Source organism: Cetorhinus maximus, chromosome 15 (assembly GCF_964194155.1).
Source record: "Cetorhinus maximus chromosome 15, sCetMax3.hap1.1, whole genome shotgun sequence".
NCBI classification, from domain to species: Eukaryota; Metazoa; Chordata; class Chondrichthyes; order Lamniformes; family Cetorhinidae; genus Cetorhinus; species Cetorhinus maximus.
The window spans coordinates 23,540,521-23,567,638 of record NC_135893.1 but is presented as its reverse complement, the minus strand read 5'-3'; the positions used below and the strand labels follow the sequence as shown (position 1 = coordinate 23,567,638).

The window sequence follows — 27,118 nt, the reverse complement described above, 5'->3', positions numbered from 1 at the left end:
CTGCGGGAAGCCCCGGCTATAGCAATCGATCTGAGAGTGAAAAGATGGCGGCGGCGGCAGGGCCCAGCTAGCCCGAAGCAGCAGCACGGCGAGCGCGACAAACCTCGATAGCAGGCCCAAGAAAGGGCGGGGAAATCGAGCCGGGACCCAGCAACAGCCCGTGGGGCGAGAAAGGTGAGGTTTAGACTGGAGTGGGGAAATGGCAGCGCGCCTGAGAAAGTGACTGGAGGAAAGGGCGCTCTGAGGCAGAGGAGTAGAAGGAGGCCGCGGACTCGCCTCCCGCCGCCATCATGGAGATGAGGCAGGGTCCGCCAGGCGCGCTCAAACAATGCATGGATCAATAGATACAGAGAGGGTTAATGGAGCCCAGAGACGCCAATACACTGATCAATTGATAGACGGCCAATAAACAGAGGGGTAATAATGGAGGGTTACCAGGTTATCTCTGCAGGAACGAAAGAGCAGATGATCAATAATCAGAGAGATACCAGGGGTGGGGGCAACGAATAAGGAAATGCCAGGGCAGAGTGTCAATAAATAGGGAAATATTTAGATAAAGTTCGGTAAACAGACAGGCACGAGGGTGGGGCGAGCAGGGACAGAGAGAAGGGTCATCTACAGGGAGATACCAGAACATAGGGACAATTAAACACGAGGGGAGAGAGAATGATAGATGTAATTAATAGACATGCATGTGGAGGGAGAGGGGTAATAACAGGCAGACGAGGAGAGGAAGCAAAACATTTGAAGATGCTGATCTTTGATCTGCTAAATTCAGGACCATCAGTATTGTGATAACAAATCTTGAATGTTTAATTAGGAGTGGTTCAGAAGAAACTGGGATTAGAATAGATAACAAAAATAGAATTACCTGGAAAAACTCAGCAGGTCTGGCAGCATCGGCGGAGATAGGTGCTTGAAGGCCGGCATGGACACGATGGGCTGAAGGGCCTGTTTCTGTGCTACATAACTCTATGACTCAATAAACTGCCATCTCCAACATGACATGAAACGTAATGAGGAAAAACTTTGTCCATCAGAGTCCACAACAGAGAATAGACAAGCGAAGATGTTCTTGGCCACAACAGTTTTCCTGGACTGCAGATTAGTGTTTGGTATTGAGATAAAATGTCCTATTGTCAACAGTAGGTTGTGGTTGTTGGAGATCAATCATCCCAGTCCCAGGACATCACTACAAGTGTTCCTCAGGGTATTGTCCTAGGCCCAACTATCTTCAGCTGCTTCATCAATGACCTTCCCTCCACCATAAGGTCAGAAGTGGAGATGTTTGCTGATGATTGTACAATGTCCAGTACCATTCGTGACTCCTCAGACACTGAAGCAGTCTATATCCATATGCAGCAAGACCTGGCCAACATTCAGGTTTGGTCAGATAAGTGGAAAGTTACATGCAAGTGCCAAGCAATAACCATTTTCAACAAGAGAGAATCCAACTGTCTCCCCTTGACATTCAATGGCATTACTATCACTTAATCTACCACTATCCACATCTTGAGTGTTGGCATTGACCAGAAACTGAACTGGACTAGCCATATAAATGTTGTGGCTACAAGAGCAGGTCAGAGGCTGGCAGTTCTGTGGTGAGTAACTCAGCAGCCTGGTTGATTGGCAGCCCATCCACCAACTTCAACATTCACTCCCTCACTGATGCACAGTGGCAGTAGTGTGTACCATCTATAGGGTGCACTGCAGCAACTCACCAAGCCTCCTTCAACAGCACCTTCCAAACCCACAAGAAGGACAAGGGCACCAGGCGCATGGAACACCACCACTTGCAAGTTCCCCTCCAAGTCACAAATCATCCCGACTTTGAACAATATTGCCATTCCTTCACTGTCACTGGGTCACAATCCTGGAACTTCCTACAGCACTGTGGGTATACATAAACTGCATGGACTGTAGCTGTTCAAGAAGGCAGCTCACCACCACCTTCTGAAGGGTAACTAGCGATGGGCAATAAATGCTGGGCTAGCCACATCGCATGAAAGAATTTTTAAAAAGTAGGGGATTCTGCTTTTTGCCAAGGTCTGAACTAGAGTGGGACAGAGGCTCAAGCTATGATGTTTGTTGCTGATGAAAACTCATTGAAAATCTCTATAATATCAGACCTATATTGACTTACAAAAGCAAATGGGAAATGAATTTTTAGTGTGATTTTAATATTTTAGAAACTTGAAACAGGCTACTTAAAACAGCACCATCTACTTCAAGGCCCTGGTCAGTATTGTGAAAAGTTTTAACACTGGAAAGCGACTATTCCAAGCATTCATTGTTATTCCTGAGTGTTATAAGAGCTTTGTTTAGGTTGAAGTTGACATCAGATCCCGATATGAGTCAATAGTAGAAACAGATACTCTTGTATCTACCAATCAGTGTCTGAAATTCCCACTTCTGCTGTGCAAAGCTGTAGTATGACACTCACACTACCACCAAATCCCACTGATTAGACCATTGATTAAGATGCTGGTTAAAACTTCAGTTGAATCCATGAACATATCTAAGAAAAGGAGTATGGCAATATCATCAGAAACATTTGCAGCATACACTCCAAATATATCCTGAAGACATCAATTAGGATGATTGACAGTGGACAGCTATGCCTATTGTTGAATTAGAGAAAGCTTCAGTTGCCATCTATTCTTGCATGGATCTTGTAGCCAGTGCAAACATTCCAGATAAAATTCATGATTTGGCTTTCCCTTCATTTCCAGTTTCCTCACGGATATTATTTGGTTGAAACCTTTTGAAAATCACGGTTGTCCCTAAATCTGACAATTTGCTCTGATCACTAATGAAGGTGTCACTTGTACTTTACATTCCTGATGAGAGATATTATTCCACAGTCCTCAAATATTTGATATGCTTGGTGTTAACCCTGAGAGCCATTGATGTCAGTGAGATTCCTTAATGGTTTTCAGGTTCATTAGATCGTCCTTGTGGATGGAGCTGCATCTGGAACGGTGTGGGCACGTGCACCTTAAATAGTCATATTCACCAGTTTCAGAAGGGCAACTCCAAAGTGAGTTGGTGGTTCTAGTATGAGTACACTCTCTGAATGTCAACATTTACAAGGAACACAGGAAGTTGGCATGCAGGTACAGCAAGCAATCAGGAATACAAATGGCATGTTGGCCTTTATTGCAAGGAGATCGCAGTACAAGAATAAAAAAGTCTACCTACAATTGTACAGGGCTTTGGTGAGACCAGAGTGTGTGCAGCTTTGGACTCCATTTTTAAGGAAGAATATGCTTGCATTGGAGGTGGTAGAGTGAAGGTTCACTAGATTGCTCCCTGGGATAAGAGGGTTGTTCTATAGAACCATAGAACACTACAGCACAGAAAACAGGCCACTCGGCCCTTCTAGTCTGTGCCGAAATATTATTCCACTAGTCCCATTGACCTGCACCTAGTTGGATCTATATTCTATCCTTATGACCAAAGTGAATAACCTCACACTTCCACACATTATACTCAATCTGCCACCTTGTTGCTTACTCACTTAACCTGTCCATATCTCTGTGCAACCGCTTTGTGTCCTCTTCACAGCTTTGTGATACCAACCAGTAAAGTGAATGGAGGCTCATATTAAAGGCAAATCTTGCATAATTTCTTATTTTTACTGTTCTGCAGTGATGGAAATAGATAAATCTGATTGTGTTTCGGATATTCTTTTCAGTTATGTGTTTTTGTAGTCGGCCTGCCGGAAGACAGGTGTAATAGATATGGGGTGTGGTGTGAGATCACAGGATCCAGTACATATATCTTATATCTTACAGTTACAACTGCCTCATTTTATTGTATAATTAGATATTGAAATGTAAAGGTGCATTCCAGATCATTGAGCACATTAGGTCTTTTTATGGGAGCGACAGGTGATACTGAAAATGAGAGAATATCTGGGGCGGACCCAAAAATTTGCAACAATGGCTGTCTTTTTGATCAAGGAGGCCGGTGCTCAATTTTCTCCAGCGATATTGAACACCTACAAATGAAAAGCAAAGGGCAGGCCAAGCTGCTCGCAATAGCTTGATTGATTACCGTGTCTCTGTGGATCCCCTGCTATGTACTTGGTGAATTGTGACATGGAAATAGATATCACTGGCTCTTCAGATATTTGCGCTCGCTTCAAAGTTCTAGAGTGGTCGTATTTCTGTCACGTGCGATTGGGGTAGTCAGGAAACCCTTCAGCCAGGCTTTCCAGACAATATATCTACAGTCATGAGGGGCCATGTAAACTTTACTTGTAAGAAGGTTCTGGTTAAGGGAACAGTAATTGACCATTTTACACCTTTCCTGTAAGGTAAAAACAGAGATCCATCCTTCGGAAAGGAACAGCGAAATCTCAGACTTCTTTTATGGAAAAAGCCAGTATGACTGCTTATGGATCAATGGTAGCACTCTTGCCTCTGTGTCAGGAGGTTGCGGGTTCAAGTTCCATTCCAGAGATTTGAGCACAAAAATCTAGGCTGACATTTAAGTACAGTACTGAGGGAGTGCTGCACTGTCAGAGGTGTTGTCTTTCAGGTGAGACATTAAACCAAGGCCCTGTCTGCCTTCTCGGATGGACATAAAAGGTTCCATCGTACTGTTCGAAGAAGACCAGGGCAATTCTTTCCAGTGTCCTGGTCAATATTTATTCCTCAACCAACATCGCTATTATCTTATCGCTATTTGTGGGATTTTGCTGTGTGCATATTAGCTGCTATATTTCCTATATCAGAACATTTTCTAAGTACTTAATTGGCTGTAAAGCTCATTAGGTTGTCCCAGGGTTGTGAAAGGTGATATGTAAATGCAAGTCATTGGTTTCCACAGCACAGAAAGAGTATAATCTCAGGATCCTTTTTTCTGTTGTTGGCAAACCTTCAGTCATGGGATAACCCCAGCCTTATCAGCTTTCATTTCCCCAGGGTGGCCATGTACCTTTATTGGGAGGGGCTGCCTCTGACCAATATACTCGCAGAGTTGAGCTGTCCATTGAGAAGCAAGCCCATTTAGAAAGCAGCAGCACCAATTGACTCGGGTCCCCACTTTCTCTCTCCTCCTCCTTCCCATCACCCGAATAGCATTGACTCATTGTGTGCTGGCTTAAGAGGAGTATAACTCTGTTACAAATGCCAATCACAGTTCCTATATACAGATCCTTAGTGAGCAGGTAAAATGCTCTGGCATTACATGTGAAGAAACAGAGCTGCAGGTTTGTAATTGTTAAGCTTTTTTTGGTGCTGTGACTTTTCAAAGCATGGGGTGTTGCTGAGGAATAGAATATTTTCCATTTTGGACACCAATATCGGCATCAAGCACTTAAGTTCAGGTATAGGATCATTAGCTACAATGTAAAGCTCTCTATAGTGTCCCACCAAGCAGTTACAGGTTAGCAAGGGATAAATGCAGGGTAAAGCTTTCTTTGGCCCCAACCTTAGAAGACAATCCATTTCTTACATCGCTCATTCAGTGGCCTCTCTGAGTGAGAAAGCCAATTTAATGCAGAATTAGGAATGTTTTATTCTGTGGGACCCTTTCAACTTTAAAATGCAGTGAAACCTGCCAATCGTTTATATATAATCTTCAGTCCATCCATTGAAAAAATCCCAAATATCCCTTTGTTTATAGATATGAATCTTGGTCAGCTCAATATTTTCTGTCAGAAAATTAATTCATTTGCTGCAAGTCAACTAGGTAGCCAAATGCGAGTGTCATGAACCAACCTTAGTAGCCTGAATTGATGTAGAAATTTCTAGTATTGTCAAAACTGTGACATTTCCTATGATCTGTTAGAAACCAGAACACTAAATAACCAAGGTGATGGCACAGCCCAGATGTCATGCAGTTCAACAAAACTTGTATTGTGACTCCAGCTGATCTTTTTTTTCTCCTCGCCCAGGGATGGATTTTCCACAGCACAGTCACCAGGTTCTGGAGCAATTGAATCAACAGAGGCACCTCGGGCTGCTCTGCGACTGCACCTTTGTCGTGGATGGCATCGACTTTAAGGCACACAAGGCAGTGCTGGCCGCGTGCAGCGAGTATTTCAGGACTTTGTTCCTGGACCAGAAAGATGTGGTGCACCTGGACATCAGCAATGCAGCAGGTGAGAATCTGGCAGATGCGGGGGCACATGCTCACAGTGCAGAGGAGATGTAAAGCCATTAGGGCCAGCATGGATTAAAGCCAATATCACCAACAGCCTGATGCTGTAATTCACGTCGAACATTCTGAACCAGGGGTCTATTTAATTTCCCCTGTTCTATTTTCAGAAGGTTGTTATGGTTCTCTGGGTATATGCACTCAGTGTGAGGCTGAGCTCCACAGGCTAGAAAAGGCCTGTTCATACAGAAAGGCCCCATAAATAGAAAGGAAATAAATTACCATATGGCATATCTTTGTTGTTGGTTCAGGGATAAGTATTGACCAAGACATCAGAAATACCCTTCTGCTCTTCTTCGAGTAGTGACATAGGATATTTTCATATCCACCTGAGAAGGCTGACAGGGCCTCAGCTGAATGTCTCATCCAAAATACCGCATTCTCTCAGTACTGCATTAGGAGTGCGGTGGCATAGTGGTATTGTCACTGGACTAGTATTCCAGAGACCCAGGGTAATGCACGGCAAATTGTGAAATTTGAATCCAGTAAAAATCTTGAATTAAAAGTCTGATGATGACCTCAAAACCATTGCTGATTGTCATAAAAACCGATCTGGTTCACTAATGTCCTTTAGGGAAGGGAATCTGCTGTCTGGCCGACGTGTGGCTCTTAAATGCCCTCTGAACAAGGGCAATTAGGGATGGGCAATAAAAGCTGGTATATATGAAGAGTGATCACTTGGATGAAGGAAGCTGGCACACTTGGACTTGTTCCCAATCCAGGAGGGGAAGGGAGGGAAAATATCTAACTTGAGATTGTATTTATGAACTGTGCTAGCAGTGACATGATGCAAGAAAAGTTTATGTTGATGAGCTGGGCAGCCTTCTGGTTGGATTGTTCAAAAGTACAAAACAATCTGAAGCACAGCCTCAATAGCTTTGCTTGGTTAGATGAGGTGAAATATCTAGCTTGTATTTGAGACTCACTGAGAAATAGATTGAAACGTTTGAAATTAATGTGGCTTGATGACTGGTTAGCCGGGGTATAATCACGTGCTACCAGGGGTGGACTGAACTCCTAAGTGGTAATAGCGTGCAGTGATCTGAGATCCTTTCTCATAGGTCTCGGCCAGGTGTTAGAATTCATGTACACAGCCAAGCTGAACCTGACTTCGGTGAATGTTTTTGACGTACATGCAGTGGCTGGCTTTCTTCAGATGCACGACATTGTCAGCACCTGTACCACTTTCATTGAAGGTAAGTCCTACACACCATCCCTGGCTATCGTCAAAGAGGAGCCTTTTCCTTCGGCTCGTGGTATGTATGAAAGAGACAAAAAGGTCAGAGGCATTTTAAACCCCTATCCTGTTCTTTCTTCCTGTACAAATTCTTAAAACTATTCAGAGAGCGAGTAGAAATAATTTGTAGTTTTATACAGTGTCTCCGTCTAACTACTCCAATCCTGCCTCACAAACAGGGCTAGAGACGCAGAGCAGTGATGGAAAGCAGGAGAAAGAACCGGTCACAGATTGTCCTGAAAAAGAAAAGAAGAACCCAGCTGAAGAAGTGAGGGAGGAAGCAGCAGTGGAATCAGAAGATGATGACACAACAATGGAGTTTGAAGATGATGAAGACAAAGATTACAAGCCTGGTCAGTTGGTGTCCTCTCCATGGGGCACCATGCTCATACATTTATCATGAATTCATGCTGCCATGAATTTTTGACACCAGGTAGTTGAAGGCTGTGGGTGGAATTTAGTGGTCAAAGTTCAAGAGCATCTGCAAAACTGATCCAGGCTGAATCAGTAATGTTCTGCTGCATATGCTGGAGTCTTCAAGCTGTTGAGGTTCATGAATTAACTGGCTTTGGGATGTGTGTCTGACTCACCTGAGACAAAAAAAACTAAAACAGGGTAAAAAGCAGCTGTTTTGAATCTCCATCATATTAGAAATGAATATAAAATTTGCAGCTTGAATAAATTATGATCTGCTGTCAAAATCTACACAGTTTGCTTCTCCCCATTCCAATACGCAGTCTCTCTGCACTCCCAACTGATTTATCACCTTGTTGAGGGTGTGTTTGCGTGCGGGAATTTTGTTTCAAAAGCTCAAGTTAGGTTGGGAAAAAAACACCAGTGGGTTTCCTAACCCTGATCACAATCTAGTCAGTCCTAGTGAAAGTCGCTGCATATGGCATCAGTTAAGGACAGGATATAGTTCTGATTTGGTGTCCTCATAGATCAATGTCAAGCTGTGTCCATATATACTGCTGTCTCTGTGACTTTTCTCTGGTTATGTTTATCAACAGGGGACACAGTAAAAGATGCCGTCTCAAATATATATGGTAAACGCCGACACCTTCCTGCCAGGAAAAGTACTTCAAGTGAAACCCAAGACTGCAATACTTCAGAAAATCCTGATGAAGGTATTGTCTTCAGTCTGTAATGCTATCAGTTGGATTGTAACCTTTTTGGATGGGCACGGTGTCATTTATTTATTTTTAAAATGTGCCCTTTTGTCCATAAGCTCTCATTGGTTTGTGGTAATCAGGTGAACATGATAAATTTGAGCTCTGACTATTCAGTGAGAGCCTCTTATTGGTTGCCAATATTAGATTATTACCAACCAATAAGATATTCAATGGCCGCCATGCTTACCCAACAACCTGCCACGAGTAGGTTTCAATTTTTGAGAGTGAGAAAGTGTGAGATGAACAGTGAGCCAGTGCAAGGAAGAGATGTCAATTTTACTTTTCTGTTTTATCCCCTAGCAATACCTCTCTTTCTCTCCTTGATGCTTCTTCCTGGCTTACAGTTCCATAGGTACCTCATCTAACTGGCCATTCTTTATATGAAAGCCTAAATGGTGAGTGTTGGCAGGATATCTAACTGTAGGTGGTGTTAAAGTCTGATTCTCTCCTTGCCCAGCATATAAACATACACACCTTCCAACAGGAGTCACTGACTGGAGATCAGGAGCGAGAACCTAATTTTTCCTTTTCCTGCCCAAAGGCAACGGAGGCCAATGGTGCCCTTATTGCTGCCCTAGCCAAGCTCAGCTAACTCGACACAAACCAGGGATGGAACCTGTGACTGTACAGTTCAGTACGGTACTGAGTAAAAGCATTAAGCATCCGGGCAGCTTATAATCAATCATTTTGAAAGAGTATTAACTGCTACTGTAGACTGATAAGGTTACCCCATTTGGGATAATGTGCCTCCTGGTTTTGTTCCTTTCCACAGAGACAGCAGAAGATGAGTTCAGGGAAGCAGATAAAGTGGAAAATGATGATGACACTGAGATAAAAGAGAATGGGGATGTGATGGCCCATAGTCAAGGAGACAGTCAGACACATTCTGAGCTCAGTGAGAAGCTAGATGGTGCCTCAGAGTCGGATGCAACATTGGAGGATCAGGATGGTGCCCACGATACCAGACGTCGCCGCTTTGGACCATACATCGACCGCACAGAATCCCGTCCTTATGGATCAATAACACACAAGTGCAAGGTAATGGTACACTGCGACGAGCTTACTTGCACAGCTTGGGTTCTTCCCCACCGTTAGAATATGTTTCACCATTCCTGCCCCTTAACATGGGAATGTTGTTGCCACTTCATGGACAGCACATGCCAGTTAATTAACTTGTTTTGTTTCCACCCACTCCTCTTTCCCCTCAACCACCACAAGTCTGCTGAAGATGCTGAATCTCCTGCTCACAGTCTTGTTGTTGATGGTTACTTTTCTGCATCTGAAACAAGTGGTCATTCTTTGCATGATTGCCCCCTGGGCATTGGCACTCTATTTGACCAGGGTGAGCACTGTATCCAAGGCTGTTCATGTGCTCACCTGACATGCACATATCTGCAGAGAGGCCACGGGGGCCCCCTGCCTCCCCACCAAGGCTCTCATTATTACAACCTTGTTAACCCATCTGTGTCTGGTTGTTTATAGGACTGTGGTAAGGAGTTTACACACACGGGAAACTACAAGCGGCACGTACGCATCCACACAGGAGAGAAGCCGTTCACCTGCAGGGAGTGCAATAAAGCATTCTCCGACCCTGCTGCCTGCAAAGCACATGAGAAAACACACAGGTATGGAAGAAACACAATCAATGGGAATAATTCCTGAGATGTACCGACCCAGTTGTTGTTAGTTGATAGGAACAGGAGGAGGCCATTTAGCCCCTCAAGCCTGTTCCGTCATTCAGTGAGATCATGGCTGATTTGCAGCTTAACTCCATGTACCCACCTTTGCCCCTTATTCCTTAATACTTTTGAACAACAAAAATCTATCGATCTCAGATTTAAAATATATAATTAATCTGGCATCAATTGTTGTTTACAGAAGAGGATTCCAAAATTTACTGCCCTTTGTGTAGAAGCGTTTCTTAATTTCACTCCCGAAATATCTGGCTCTAAAGTTTGGGCAATGCCTCCTTGTCCTAGACTATTCAACTAGCGGAAATAGTTTATTTTTTCAGTGGCAGGGTGTTGGTAACCCGGGGACACGGATATAGGGTAAATAGGAAAGGAATCAGAGCTGGCCTGAGGCATTTGAAGGTGAGAATTCTGAAACTGATGTGCTGAGGACCAGGGAGCCAGTAAGAGTTGGCGAGGATCAGAATGAGGTGTGTGCCACATGTCATGGGATAGAATTTAGGTGGTCAAGTTTTGGATGAAGTTGGAGCTAATGGAAAGTGGAGCTACAGAAGCCACCAAGAAGGTATTTCAAAAGTCAAAACTGGAGCTGGCAAGGGCATGATGGAGCCCAGTTCTAGATTTTGCATTCCAAACCTGCATTGTGTTTGGAGGAAACATTTTCAGCTGCATAACACCTGGTAGATTACCGCTCACTAAGGGCTGGAAACAATTTCAAGGAATAAATTAGGATGCAATTTTTGGATGCATTTGCAACAGGACACTGATTAAACTCCAGTGACAACAATTAAATTGTTAATGACTAAATACAATTGCCTAAGAAGTCAAGAGCCTGTGACCGTGTTATGTGCAGCCTGTGGCTGGAGTCCTGTGCTAACTGCATGTGCTTTTCCCACAGCCCTGTTAAACCTCACGCCTGTGAGGAATGTGGTAAGAGCTACCGGCTGATCAGTTTGCTGAACTTGCATAAGAAGCGACACACAGGTGAGGCCAAGTACACGTGCGACGACTGCAGGAAGACGTTCACCACCTCTGGCAATCTGAAACGCCACCAACTGGTTCACAGTGGTGAGAAACCCTACCAGTGCGACTACTGCGAGAGATCGTTCTCCGACCCCACTGCCAAAATGCGGCACCTGGAAATGCACGATGCTGACAAGGTTCACAAGTGTCCGCACTGCGAGAAACGTTTTAATCAGGTAGGATTCTTCCCCCTCCTATGAGTAGATATGTGTCCTTGTTAAGATACAGTTCCTATAGCCCCTGTCAACCTGTGGTATTTGGCCAGTGTAGAAATCTAGTCAGTGAGTGTCTGCAGACTATTGGCCTATGAGGGGCATCACAGGAGATTCTGTGATATGTGTGCACCAATGTTTCTTTCACCCAGAGTCACTGGGCCACAATTGGGAGTGAGAACCCTGACTGATTATTTTAACCAGGATTCACCAGGATCACCTGGTGACCGGGATCTAGGCCTGCTTCAGTATCAGCACACTGTGCCAACAGGGAGCCACCTTATTCAGTTTCTATATGGCAAGAAGGCTTTAGAACAGGGGTGTTGTCATCAATCGCACTTGTTGAGTTTTTAGGTGGCTTGTTCTGGATCCTGATCACCAATGCGTGCTGTGAAAATCAAAATACAGCATGGGCTGGTAATGAGGTTTATTGTCACTTTTACAGCTGGGGAACTTGAAAGCCCACCTGAAGATTCACATCGTGGATGGACCCTTGAAGTGCAGGGAATGCGGGAAGCAGTTCACCACTTCAGGTGAGACCTGGGCTCACTGTGACCTGTACACTGACATTGTGAAATGTGTAATAAAATACTGGGAGTTCCTCAATGTTTTGACCAGTTATAGCAGTAAATAGTCAAGTGATCAAGAAAGATGTTAGGCTCCATTTGTAGCCAGAATGAGAAGGGTGGGGTTGCAAATTGACTTTCGTGTTCCTGGGTTGGAGAGTAGAAAACTGGCTAAAGCTCCCATTCAGTAGTAGCATTCTCCCTTCTTGAGTCAAGCCTCAAGTCTCACTTGAAATGGCCTAGCAAACCACTTAGTTGTAGCAAACCGATAAAAAGTCTAAAAGGAATGGAACCGGACGCAACACCTGGCATTGATCGAGGCACTAGAAATGACAACGGCAAACTCAGCTCTGTTGAACCTGCAAAGTTCTCCTTACTACATCTGGGGACTAGTGCCAAAATTGGGAGAGCTGTCTCATAGACCGGTCAAGCAATAGCCTGACATTGTCTGTAAGGTATGATTCCGTGAAGTGACTGTGTTCCAGACATCACCATCCATGGCTATGTCCTGTGCTACCGGAAGGACAGACCCAGCAGAGGTGGCAGTACAGTGGTATACAGTCAGGAAGGAATTGCCCTGGGAGTCCTAAATGTTGCCTCCAGACCCCATGAAGTTTCATGGCATCAGGTCAAACATGGGCAAGGAAACCTCCTGCTGATTACCACGTATTGCACCTGCCCCGCTGCTGCCACAACCCCCCGTGGAGACAGAGTCCCGTGTTTATATTGAGGATACCCTCCGTTGCGTTCTGTGGCACTATCACAGTGCTAAATGGGATAGATTTCAAACAGATCTAGCAACTGAAGACTGGACAACTGTAGAAACATGCTCTGGGAGGCTTGTTAATCAAACAAAACAAACTTATTTACACAAGAACTTCTGTGGCTGCTTGTATCCAGCCAGCCCCTCATACATCCTAGGAAACCCCCTCACTAGAATTTATTCCCCTGCGCTAGCCACACATTGGTTGAACAAATCACGTGACCCTCCTACTCAGTTGAACTGATCTTAAAGTGACAGTCATCACATCCCTCCCCTCTTAACTCCTTTGTACATCTTTTCAGTTAACAATTGCTTTATACAATTGAACCAAGAATTTTCTGAATCCTAGAAATAATTACATATGTCGTTAGCCCGGACTTCAATTACACAATGCATACAATAAACCCCATAGTTAGAAATTAAGTCATTGGGGTGGTTTTTGAATTTGCGCATGTGGCATAGTTCAACAGGTTGTGAGGCTTCTACTGGATCGACATTTTCCAGAATTGTACTAACAGATACCTCCTGGAGGACCACCAGCTCCTGCTCATTCCTGACCCTTTTGAGTGGGCCTGCGGGCTCTGCTCCCCCCCTGCTCGGAGCTCCTCCTTTTGCATGCACAGGGACAGTTCGCCTCCTGCTCCCTGGTAGTCCTCTGTTCCAGCCACCCTGGGCTCGCAGCCACATTTGGTACAGACAATTCATTATCATTAACTTCCACAGGGATGTCCTTGATGTTTATTACAGGTCGACCAGAATCTTTGGTGTACACAGGTTCACCAACACCCGCTGGTAACACTGACTGCGAGAGTGCCTCTGTACCCTTCAAATGGTCAACGTGCTTCTGAACGATCCGTCCCCCTATCCTTACTTGATATGAAAGAGGTCCGGTCTCAGAGACCACCCTTCCAGGAATCCACCTAGGGCTGCAACAAAGTTTGTCACGTACGCATTTTCGTTAGTCGAGAACTTCCTAGCTCTACTGTGAGAATCATGACTTGTCTTCTGGTTGCGCTGACTTGATTCTACCCTCCCCTGCAAATTTGGAAACACAAGACTTAACCTTGTCCTGAGACGACGTTTCATTAACAGTTCAGCAGGAGGAACCCCTGTCGTTGTGTGTGGTTTGGTACGGTAACTCAGCAGAAAATGTGAGAGTCTTGTTGCTCAAGATCCACCTGGTAGTTTTTCATGCCAGACTTAAAAGTTTGGATGGATCTCTCAGCTAAGCCGTTCAATGCTGGGTGGTAGGGTGCTGCCTTTGTGTGTTTTATACCATTGAGAGCGGTGACGTTTTGCAACTCCGCACTCGTGAACACTGCCCCATTATCGGACACGAGCGCGTCAGGCAAACCATGAGGTGCAAAACAGTGCCCCAGCTTTTCGATGGTCGCCATTGATGTCGGTGTTTTCACCTCAAAAATTTCTACCTACTTAGAGTGTGCATCAATTACGAGGAGAAACATCGTACCCGTAAATGGTCCTGCATAATCGACATGAATGTGGACCCATGGATGCCCATTTCATTCCCAAGGGTGTATTGGAGCTATGGCTGGCAGGTTTTGCTGCCTTATCAATATTGGTGTTGATTCCGAGCCACCATACATAACTCCTGCCTAACTTTTTCATTTTCGAGATACCAGGGTAGCCACTGTGTAGTTCCATCAGGAGTAGCTTCTGGCCTGGCACAGGAATGATCACTCGTGCTTCCCATAGCACAATCCATCTTGACAACTAAGTTCGTGTTTACAGATGGAGTAGGGTTACATGTCCTCTAAAACTGCCTCATTTCCCCAACCCATAAGGATTTTAATCTTGTACTCCAGATAGTGGATCCCGACTGATCCAAGTTTTGATTTGTTTTGTACAGACTGGTAGTGTATCCAAAAAGTTTAAGGCCAAAACAATTTCTTGAGGAATAGGTGTATGTGTAATACTTTCTCTCGAGGGCAAGCGACTCAGGGCATCCTCATTCACAATATGTACCCCTGGTCTGTGCTTGAAGGTGTATTCATATGTAGCCGGGATCAATGCCCACCTCTGAATCCTCGCAGAGGCCATTGGTGGAATAGCCTTGTTCTCCTTAACAAGGCCCAACAGCATCTGTGGTCTGAAACAATAGTAAAGTGCCTCCCATGTAAATATTGATGGAACTTTTTGACGCCAAAAACTATTGATAGACCCTCTTTTTCGATTTGTGAATAGCCTCTTTCAGCTACAGATAGAGTTCTTGACACATATCCTATCGGCCTTTCCGAGCCGTCAGCCATTTCATGGGACAACACTGCCCCAATGCCATACGGAGAGATGTCACACGTCAGTATTAGTTCCTCGAAGGGTTGAAGTGTACAAGTAGGCTCAAAGACTGCAGCAATTGCTTCACCTTGTTGAAAGCCGTTTCCTGAGGAATTCCCCAAAACCAGCGCTGGTGCTTCTTAAGTAGGGTGTATAAGGGGGCCAGCACAGTGGATAGATTTGGCAAAAAACTGCTCATAATAATTGACTATTCCTAAAAACGATTTAAGTTCGGACATGTTCATGGGGGAAGGTGCTTCTTTTATGGCTCTGATTTTCTCCTCAACAGGGTGTAGCCCTTGAGCATTGGTCCTGTGCCTCAGGTAAGTCACCTCCCTGCCTTGAAAAGTACACTTTTCTTTCTTGAGGCAAACTCCAGCCTCCTGAAATCTTTTTAACTCCTCTTCTAAATTTGCCAGATGTTTGGCCTCCATGATGAGTATATCATCGAGCTATACCACAACCTGTGGCAACCCCTGTAGTAGGCTATCTATTGTGCTTTGTACACGTGGGTTCAGATCCCATCCTCGTCACCAAATGTAGAAACACGCTGTGGGAGGCTTCTTAGTCAGACAAAATCAACTTTATTTACACAAGAGCTTCCGTGTCTGCTTATATCCAGCCAGCTCCTCTTACAGCCATTTTTTCCTAGGAAACCCCTCCCTGGAATTTATTCCCCTGCGCTAGCCACACATTGGTTGAACAAATCACGTGACCCCTACTCATTTGAACTGATCTTAAAGTGACAGTCATCACAGCAACCATAAGGCATTGTGGGCCATCATCAGTAGTAGAATTGTACTCAACCACAATCTGTGACATCATGGCCCAGAATATACCCCACTCTACCATTGCTACCAAGCCAGGGGATCAACCCTGGTTCAATGAAGAGTGCAGGAGGACATGCCAGGAGCAGCACTAGGCATTCCAAAAAATGAGGAATCAACCTGGTGAAGCTACAATTCAAGACTACTTGTGTGCCAAACACCGTAAGCAGCATACAATAGACAGAGCTAAGCAATCCCACAACCAACAGATGAAATCTAAGCTCTGCAGTCCTGCAACATCCAGTTATGAATGGTGGTGGACAATTAAACAGCTCACTGGAGGAGGACGCTCTACAAATATCCCCATTTTAAATGATGGATGAGCCCAGCATATCAGTACAAAAGATAAGGCTGAAGCATTTGCAACAATCTTCAGCCAGAAGTGCCGAGTGGATGATCCATCTCTGCCTCCTCCGGAGGTCCTCAGCATCACAGATGCCAGTCTTCAGCCAATTCGTTTGACTCCGTGTAATATCAAGAAACAGCCGAAGACACTGGTTACTGCAAAGTCTATGGGCCCTGACAATATTCCAGCAATAGTACTGATGACTTGTGCTCCAGAACTTGCCGCGTCCCTAGCCAAGCTGTTCCAGTGCAGCAGCAACACTGGTCCCTACCCAGCAATGTGGAAAATTGCCCAGGTATGTCCTGCATACAAAAAGCAGGACAAATCCAACCCGGTCAATTACCACCTCATCAGTCTACCCTTGATCATCAGTAAAGTAATGCAAGGGGTCATCAATAATGCTATCAAGCAACATTTGCTTAGCAATAACCTGCTCACTGACACTCAGTTTTTGTTCCGCTATGGCCGCTCAGCTCCTGACCTCGTTACAGCCTTGGTTCAAACATGGACAAAAGAGCTAAACTCCAGAGGTGAGGTGAGAGTGACTGCCCTTGACATCAAGGCAGCATTTGACCGACTATGGCATCAAGGAGCCCTAGCAAAACTGGAATCAGTGGGAATCAGGGGGAAAACTTTCTGCTGGTTGGAGTCATACCTAGCACAAAGGAAGATGATGGTAGTTATTGGAGTCAATCATCTCAGTTCCAGGACATCACTGCAAGAGTTCCTCAGGGTAGTGTCCTCGGCCCAACCATCTTGAGTTGCTTCATCAATGACCTTCCTCCCATCCTAAGGTCTGAAGTGGGGTTGTTTGCTGATGATTGCACAATGTCCAGCATCATTTGCAGCTCCTCAGTCACTGAGACACTGAAGCAGCCCATGTCAAATGCAGCAAGACCTTGGACAATATCTAAGCTAGAGTTGACAAGTGGCAAGTAACACTCGTGCCACACAAGTTCCAGGCAATGACCATCTCCAGCAAGGGAGAATCTAACCATCACCCAATCACGTTCAATGGCATTACCATCGCTGAATCCTCCACTGTTAACATCCTGGGGGTTACCATTGACCAGAAACTGAACTGGACAAGTCATATAAATACTGTGGCTACAAGAGCAGGGCAGAGGCTAGGAATCCTGCGACGAGAAACTCACCTCCTGACTCCCCAGAGTCTCTTCACCATCTACAAAGCACAAGTCAGGAGCGTGATGGAATACTCCCCACTTGCCTGGATAAGTACAGCTTCCACAACACTCAAGAAACGTGACACCATCCAGGGCAAAGCGGCCCGCTTGATTGGCACCCCATCCACGAACATTGTCTCCCTCCACCACCGATGCATAATGGCAGCAGTGTCTACCATCTACAAAATACACTGCAGGAACTCACCAAGCCTCCTTCGACAGCACCTTCCAAACCCACGACCACTACCAGCTAGAAGGAAAAGAGCAACAGACACATGGGAACAGCACCACCTGCAAGTTCTCCTCCAAGCCACTCACCATCATGACTTGGAACTATATCCTCGTTACTTCACTGTCGCTGGGTAAAAATCCTGGGACTCCCTCCCTAACAGCACTGTGGGTGTACCTACTCCACATGGACTGCAGCGGTTCAAAGAAGGCAGCTCACCACCACCTTCTCAAGGGCAATTATGGATGGGCAATAAATGCTGGTCTTGTCAGCAAAGCCCACATCCCAGGAATGAATAAAAAAGAGATATTTAAGCACCTAATCTAGGCTGATACTTCACTGTAGTGCTGAGTCAGCGCTGCACTTTCAAAGAGGTAATTTTTTGGATGAGACATTAAGCCAAGGCCCTGGCAGCACACTCAGGCGGATGTAAAAGAGCCTGACACTATTCGAAGAGGATCAGGAGTGATCTCCTGGTGTCCTGGGCAATATTTATCCCCCCAGCCAATTTAAACAGATTATGATTATAAATGCTGTTTGTGGGATTTTTCCTTTCTTCGCTGTCTGGGGCTTTGAGCTGTGCGGTGCCTCTCTCTGTGTCTGTGAGCTGTGCGGTGCCCCTTTCCGGATGTGCAAGCTCTACTGTGCCCCTCTCTGGATGTGCGAGCTGCACCGAGCCTCTCTCTGTGTCTGCGAGCTGTACTGTGCCTCTCTCTGTGTCTGCGAGCTGTACTGTGCCTCTCTCTGTGTCTGCGAGCTGTACTGTGCCTCTCTCTGGGTCTGTGAGCTGTACTGTGTCTCTCTCTGGGTCTGTGAGCTGTACTGTGCCTCTCTCTGGGTCTGTGAGCTGTACTGTGCCTCTCTCTGTGTCTGCGAGCTGTACTGTGCCTCTCTCTGGGTCTGTGAGCTGTACTGTGCCTCTCTCTGTGTCTGTGAGCTGTACTGTGCCTCTCTCTGTGTCTGTGAGCTGTACTGTGCCTCTCTCTGTGTCTGCGAGCTGTACTGTGCCCCTCTCTGTGTCTGCGAGCTGTACTGTGCCTCTCTCTGGGCCTGCGAGCTGTACTGTGCCCCTCTCTGGGCCTGCGAGCTGTACTGTGCCCCTTTCTGGGCCTGCGAGCTGTACTGTGCCCCTCTCTGTGTCTACGAGCTGTACTGTGCCCCTCTCTGTGTCTGCGAGCTGTACTGTGCCCCTCTCTGTGTCTGCGAGCTGTACTGTGCCTCTCTCTGTGTCTACGAGCTGTACGTGCCCCTCTCTGTGTCTGTGAGCTGTACTGTGCCTCTCTCTGTGTCTACGAGCTGTACTGTGCCCCTCTCTGTGTCTGTGAGCTGTACTGTGCCTCTCTCTGTGTCTACGAGCTGTACTGTGCCTCTCTCTGTGTCTGCGAGCTGTACTGTGCCTCTCTCTGTGTCTGCGAGCTGTACTGTGCCCCTCTCTGGGACTGTGAGCTGTACTGTGCCCCTCTCTGTGTCTGCGAGCTGTACTGTGCCTTTCTCTGGGGCTGTGAGCTGTACTGTGCCCCTCTCTGGGCCTGCGAGCTGTACTGTGCCCCTCTCTGTGTCTGCGAGCTGTACTGTGCCCCTCTCTGGGCCTGGATTCTATTTGTCCTGCAGATCACTTTAGATTATTCAAATTCTGTTCACCTGATCCTGGCGCTAATCCCAATTTATCTACTTTACAGGAAACCTTAAACGTCACCTGAGGATCCACAGTGGGGAGAAGCCGTATGTCTGCCCCCATTGTCAGCGAGCATTTTCCGATCCTGGAGCATTGCAACGTCACGTGCGCATCCATACAGGTAACAGTCTGAAATATCTGCACTTGAGGAGCACTGCTAGTCAGAAAGAATCCCCCTGTGCTCACAAGGTCAGCACCTCCAAAAAAAGAAAATAGGTTTCAAATCAAGTTTGACGTTATTGTGGGAATTGTATTGTCCGATAATGGTGCCCCTTGTTGACAGAGGCCTCAAAAGCTGACTGTTAATTGTTAATTATCATAACAGCACCTTGTGGGACATAGGTGAAGCTGCAATGCCAATTAGAGTGTAGATGTAGTGATACTCAAGGCTGCTCTTCCCTGGGGGCACAGGGAACATTCCTTTGTGGTTATGTCAGGTCTCCGTGTCTGTTTTTTTTCCCCGTGACCAGTGCAGCCAGTTCTGGATCTTCATTTACCAAGTGCCAGGTAGGGATTCTTTATTCTTGTTTTTCTTTTAAACTGTTTCCCACCCCACCCTAAACCACAGGAACACTTTAGCAATGCTGCAATGTTTGCACAGTAATTAGAGACAGCACGCGCATGGCTGCACCCAGGTCCGCAAAGGTCGCAGATTCAATCCCCAGATTTGGCTGGAGTGGTGGCTGAGATGCTGTATTGGGCTCAGTGCCCCAGGGAGGGGATAAATCAGTCACATCTCTTCCCCTGATCTCTTGCCACGTGATCCCTGCCAGAAATCGCCCCTGTGAACATCGTGGCAAAGACAGGGTCAGGATTGGCTTGGGTGCCATCCGCGTTTGCCATAACCTCTTGGCGCTCAATCTCAACTCATGTGAGGGTGAGGGTCTGTGCCACTCAGGAAGAACTGGCACTTCCTGGAGAGGAGGGTAGAAAATTGGTGGCTTACTGGGGGGGGGGCATGGGGTAGAAGGAGAAAAAAGTTGTAAACTGGGGGAATGGCTGAGTTTTTGAATTGTTCCAACACTGATATTGGAATAATATATATCAGAGTTTTCCATTGCCTTCCCCTGTGATTTCTTGGCTACATTAAATGAGGTGTTTTGCAGGTGAGAAGCCTTGTATCTGCATCATATGTGGAAAAAGCTTCACTCAGGCGAGCTCTCTAATTGCTCATATCCGGCAACACACGGGGGAGAAACCATACGTCTGTGATCGCTGTGGGAAAAGGTCAGTAACAGAGGTCGGCCAGTGTAAATAATTATCTGTTTGGACTACAATTGTGACGTTTGGAAACTTGGGGAAAGATCCAAGATGAACCAAGGACTGGCAGGGTTTATGTGGTGGTGACCAGTTCCAGGGTGAGGAGCTACATTGAGGTAACCTGTACAACGAGTTGTACAGAGGTGACCAGTTCTGAGGGTTTTTTATGAAATTATGCTCACTCTGTTCATTGAGTCTTTCTCTTCCCTCAGGTTTACCCAGTCCAGTCAGTTGGCCAATCACATTCGACACCATGACAACATTCGACCACACCAGTGTCATATCTGTAACAAGGCATTCGTCAATGCCGGTGACCTCGCCAAACACGTCATCATCCACACCGGTGAGCAGTGGCGGCTTCCACTGATCTCTGCCTGTCTGTCCTCAGGACTGGCAGATTTTAATCATTGAGATCTTCCAGGGAACTTGTATGCTACATAGAAGATTCCTCTTTAAATCATTGGTGCTGTTAGAATTTCTATTTCCAATATTAATACTAAGATAATGCATTGCATATGAAATATAGATTCACAGCAATCAACTAGACTGGGTTTAGTGGTTCTGGTAGTGGACTAGCTGCCTAGGGGTTGATAGCACCAGCATCGGGAGAAAAATAAATCGCGAAAGCTGTCAATTATTGCAAAAATCCAACTGGTTCCCTAATGTGCTTAAGTGAAAGGGGTCGAAGCCCTACCTAGTCATGCCTTCATGTGATTCCAGGCTTACGTTTTGTGGTTGATTCAATGTAATCAGGGCACCAAGATGCTGGCAATAAGTAAATGTCAGCATCCCCCAAATCCAGAGAATCAATTAATAGAAAAATCAATTCAGTCAACCTGTAACTCCGCTCTGGTTCCATGACATAAATCATGTACCTGACTCACCCACTATAGTTGGATTTGAGACCGATTGTTTCATTTCTGGAACTGGAGGAAACTCCATTGAGGTGTGACCCTTAAATGTATAGACTGGATTCTGGTTAACTACAGTTGGCAAAACATTATTTTATTTTCTGGAGCCTGGCTGAGGTATAATCTGGAGTCTGGTTGATGAATGTCATGTATAATTTGAAGCTTGTTCATGGTGTATTGAGTATAATCCAAGGCCTGGTTAATGCATATTGGGTATAATCTGGGGCCTGGTTTAAGTGTGTCAGGTATAATCTGGGATCTGGTTAAAAAATGTCAGGTGTAATCTGGTGCCTGGCTAATGCATATTGGGTATAATCTGGTTAAAGTCTGGTGAATATAATCTGGGGCCTTGTTAATGCTTGCTGAGGATATTCTGAGGCCTAGTTAAAGTGTGTCAGGTATGATCTTGGGCCTGGTTAAATAATCCAATGGCTGGTTAAGGTATGTTGAGTATAATCTGCAGCCTGCTGAATTTATTAAGTGTTTAATGCTGATTCTAATAACCTTTCACTCCCTGCACAGGTGAAAAGCCCTATCTCTGTGACACATGCGGACGGGGCTTTAACCGCGTTGACAATCTGCGATCACACGTTAAAACTGTCCATCAGGGAAAGACCAGCCTTAAAAAACTCAAAACTAAAGATGAGGATGAAGAAGAAGAAAGGAATATTGTCACTGTTACAACAGACACCATGGTTACCTTAGCAACTGAGGCACTGGCTGCTACTGCAGTGACCCAGCTGACAGGTGAGCACTGCTATTACTATGACCACCAGTCATGCGCAGAGCACAGAAAAAGAAAAGAAAAATTTGAATTTGTATAAGGCCTTTCATGACCTCAGGATGCCCGAATGTGCCTTGGAGCCATTGAAGTACTTTTTGAAGTGTAGTCACTGTTGTAATGTAGGTAACACAGTAACCGAACTGCTCCCGCAAACAGCAATACAATAATGACCAGATAATCTGTTTTTTATGATGTTGATTGGAGGGATAAATATTGGTCAGGGCACAGAGGAGAACTTCCCTGCTCTTCTTGGAAATAGTGCCATGGGATCTTTCCCGTCCAAGTTGGAAAGCAAGGTTTAACATCTCATCTGAAAGACAGCACCTCCAAAAGTGCAGCACTCCCTCTATATTGCACTGGAGTGTCAGCCTAGATTTTCATGCCCACATCTCTGGAGTGGGATTTGAACCCACAACCTTGTGACGCAGGGACAAGTGTGTTACCAACTGAGCCACAGCTGACATCTGTAGTGTATGCATGCACCTGCATAAATGTTCCTTTGAAACAATGCAAACTAAATGTCAAAGGGTGACTTGAACTGTCAAGCAAATTGTGGCTTTACACTGAAGCGATGAATCATTTTATTGTATCCAACATGGCTGGTAAATCCAGAGCCAACATTAAATGAAAACTGATCCAAACCAAGGGTCAACATGGTTGAGTCATGTGGGTGCAAATATCACCAGCCAGATATATGTTCTAGCTGCAGTCATGCGTGTTCTGACATTTGTGTTTGCCCATTATTATATTGCTGTTTGTGGGAGCAATTCGGTTACTGTATTTCCATCAGTGATGGGCTTTATGAGATTCGGTCGTACTGTTGGCTTTGTATTCACAGTGTTAACTGTTAGCTTTGTTTTGATTGCTGCTTTATGACTTTTTAGTGGTTCCTGTGGCAACAGCAGTGACTGCAGATGAGACTGAGGTCCTGAAAGCGGAGATTACAAAGGCGGTGGAACAGGTTCAGGAAGCAGGTAAGGATCACATTGACCATCATGAAAGGTGATATGAAGTTTACTACTGGAGCCTCAGTGTTGAAACTTCCTTAACACTGAGATCATGTTCTAAGTAAACAACACAACCTCCCAACCTGACTCAGTATGTTCTTCATTTTGTCTCCTTTATATTCCTCTGCTCTCCACTTTGTCTTGTCTGTATTTGTGTTCATCTTCCATTGCATCTCCTTTGTATCCCAGTCTCTTTATATCCATTTCCCATATTGTCTGCTTCATGTCCTATTGTTCTCTCCAGTCCCCTCTATATCCTCTTGTAACTCTTCTATGTCCCACTGTTCCTCTCATGTGTTCTGTTCATTTAAAGAGTTCCCAAAATAAGTTGCCCATTTTGAGGAATCTCTGAGACTGGAATGCTCCCTTCCATCACTCAGGTCCCTGTTGCTGTCCTTCAGCCAATCCAGATTGGCTTGGTCGATTGAAAAATAACACATCACCATATATAAAAAAGACTTGCATTTATATAATGCCTTTCATGACCTCAGGACATCCCAAGTGCTTTACCAACAATTAAGTACTTTTGAAGTGTAGTCGCTGTTGCAATGTAGAAAACACAGCAGCCATTTTGCACACAGCAAGCTCCCACAGACAGCATTGTGATAATGACTAGTGAATCTATTTTGGTGATGTTGAATGATGGATAAATATTCGCCAGAAAGCCGGGGCAACTCCCCTACTCTACTGTGACATGGGATCTTCTACATGGCCTGAGACAGACAGGCTTGGTTTAATGTCTCATCTGGAAGATGGCGCCTCTGACAGTGCAGCACTCCTTCAGTATTGAACTGGAATGAGAGCTTATATTGTTATGATGTATAGTTATGAAATTAAATAAATGTGTACTGCTGAAGAAAGAGACGTGCTGTTAAAGCATTTTGTCTTGCACTCATCAGGACAGATGCAAGAATGACAAATTTCAAAGGGAGCAACAGTGTATACTGCATGACAAAAGGGTCTGATTGGTTGGCAAGTTGACTAGTTGGGCTTGCAATGTGGCTCACTTACGCTTGCTAGAAGCTACATATATTTGTAGCTTCTATTTAGCTTAGCCCTTTTTTTAGCCCTCTATTTAGCTTTGCCCTTCACAGGCAAAAGGAACATGTCCAGGAATTGTGCTTTTTGAATTAACCAAAAACATGAGGGACAGTAGTTCCCAGGTGCATTCTCCATGCCTCGGCCAGAATTGACTTGCCAACCATCAGCACCCTTTTGTCAAACGGTATAAATTTGGCATTTGTGCCTCTGTCCTGATGAATGCAAGACAAAAAGCTTTGACATCATGCCTCTTTTTTAGCAATATTCCAATTCTGTACTACCAAACGACTATTAATAAATGTGTAATGTTGCAGGATGAGGGGATCACGTCAACCATTGGACTTACTTAATTTAGTGTTGGCATCCTTGGTTAATGGCATCTCTAACGGCTGTTTTCTCTTCTTAGATCCAAATGCACACATCCTGTATGCCTGTGATTCTTGTGGGGAGAAGTTCCTGGATGCCAACAGCTTGGCACAGCATGTACGCATCCACACAGCCCAGGCCCTGGTCATGTTCCAGGCCGATACAGACTTTTACCAGCAATACAGTAATGGCAGTTGGCAAACAGAGCATGTCATCCAACCGGGAGAACTCTTGTTCCGAACACGGGATGGGACAGATCTCCCTCCTGCTGTTGCCGAACAGACTCAAGTTGTGAGCTGCCAGAATCCCTCACAGTGAGGGCATGATACAGGCAAGCCAAGTACACTCTGCAAGATATGTAGCATAACAACACAGAATTGCACTGCTGTTACATCAACCATGCTGAATGCAGCCATTCAACAGTGACTTGTTCATTAAAGAATAGAGAGCTGCAAGACTGACTCTCTATCTGCTACGCTACTACATGTAAAGAGACTGTATGTGCATTTCTCAAATAGAATCACATTATAAAACCAGAATTAACATGGGCAACAACACTGAGATTTGCAGCTGGAGGACTGTGATAAAACAAGACGTTCAGGATGATTGAAGATCGAAACTGACAGCACTTGCTGTTCAGCTGGAAAGGATTGTCCTTTTGCAAAAATCTCTGATTATTCTTCATATTGAATGCACTAGGTCCAGCTCAATGAGGGTTGATGGGGTGGGGGGGGACTTGAAGTTTCGGCACCCCCTTGGGTTTGAACCCACAATTGTGAAGCAGAAGTCAACATTATGCACTACATGGGATCAGTCTAACGTATTGTGATTAATACTAGGTGAGGGTACATTGTGTTCTATGAGTGCTAACCCCACCTGAACGCCAGTCCCCTTGTTGCTGCACAGATTGTGCACTGTTCTCAGGCTCAGCCACATATGTGCGTAGGACAAGAAGTGGTTCTGTACTGTGGGACAGCCCAACTGATGGCCCATTTTAAGAATAAAGAAAATGTGGAGAACACACAATGGGCATCATCTTCAATTGCCAATTGTTAAAGGCATGACCCAGAAGCAAAGCTGTTCAAAATCATCCTAAAGCACTTCAATGATTGGATCCATACTCTGCAATGCAGATGTGCCATTGGCATAACTTATTAACGTAAAGATAGACACGACTCTCAAACAATTATCACTGGCCAGTTGTCAGAGCTGCATTGGTGATGTTTGAATCTTGCAGTTTAAGTAAGTTCTGATGTGACCTTCAAAACAAAATCTTTGCTGCTCTGAATCTGGAGCCAGTTCTGGAACTGGAAGTTGACACCACCTGGTATTGGCTTCCAGTGGGTTGTTAAGTGCGAGAGCAAAACTTGTTATCGACTCAGGGGAACCCCTCGCTGCCACCCACCTTTCCCGACCATCAAACTCCAAACCAGTTCTGAGTCACTGAAACTGGAACAACTACTTTTACGGTACGTTTCAAACTGTGCTCCAATGTCAACATTTTTAGTCAGCATTGGGGTTTATATATTTGGAATGTTAACTGCCTGTCCCTTTAAGAGACCTGTCCTTTCTAAGCCACATGATTGGTTGCACAGATGAACTGCCATCTTTAATTTTTTTTCCATCTGTTGCTATCAATCATTGTGGTTTTCACACTGGCTAAAATTCTCTCACCTTTCCAACACTTGGGCTCTCAAACCGTTACTTATTTATCAGAATTTATGGGAACATCATTAGATTTCAGTGTTTGAGGTTGCCTCAATTTCAGAGGGTCATTTCTGCTGTATACCCAGTGTCTCTGTAATGTTTCTTGGTTTGAACATTGACTATGAAGTGGAAAGACTTTGATGCTTCATTGAATTCCCACAGTGAATTCTGAACAAAGCAGGAATATAAATCATGGTGCAGGGTTTATGAGGTCCCAAGTCTTTAATTTCATTCCTTATCCATTTGCACTCATCAATCAAGCAGAAGAAAAGTTGGGAGGGCTCTGTGTTGGGTCCCACCATAAAATTCCTGTACTCAGGAGCTAAGGTCTCTGAAAAGCCTCTCTCAGAATCTGCAATCTTGGCTTACCTCAACTAGTCTCAGCCAAATAACAATCTCAGTATGCCTGTCTCTGTTCTGTGTCTCCTCACCAGTCTAAGCAAGACATAGGAATTTTCAGATTCCTTGTGGGTTGTATGCTTGTGTCTCTGGCAATTGAAATGTTGATTGTCATTGCCTGAACCTGGTGTAAATGCTGCAAGAAGGAAAGAGATATAAAAGCCCCCTAAAGACCTTTAGGTAATTTCTCTGTTCCTCATTCACCACACATCCCCCCCTTTCCCGAAGGCCCCAAGATACAATGACTCGTGTAAA

The 27,118-nt window shown here is 45.1% G+C and overlaps 1 protein-coding gene across 1 annotated transcript; it reads left to right on the top strand.

Moving 5' to 3' along the window:
* The first annotated feature begins 26 nt into the window (after positions 1-26).
* zbtb17 (zinc finger and BTB domain containing 17) lies at positions 27-26,669 on the top strand. Its single transcript, XM_078558118.1, has 15 exons — positions 27-174; positions 5,906-6,112; positions 7,230-7,364; positions 7,585-7,758; positions 8,416-8,532; positions 9,350-9,615; positions 10,060-10,202; positions 11,167-11,467; positions 11,949-12,036; positions 19,393-19,509; positions 20,495-20,615; positions 20,861-20,991; positions 22,082-22,306; positions 23,228-23,317; positions 24,798-26,669. Exons 2-15 carry the CDS (start codon positions 5,908-5,910, stop codon positions 25,073-25,075), a joined length of 2,391 nt encoding a protein of 796 aa, XP_078414244.1. The 5' UTR covers positions 27-174; positions 5,906-5,907; the 3' UTR covers positions 25,076-26,669.
* Positions 26,670-27,118: the final 449 nt, after the last annotated feature.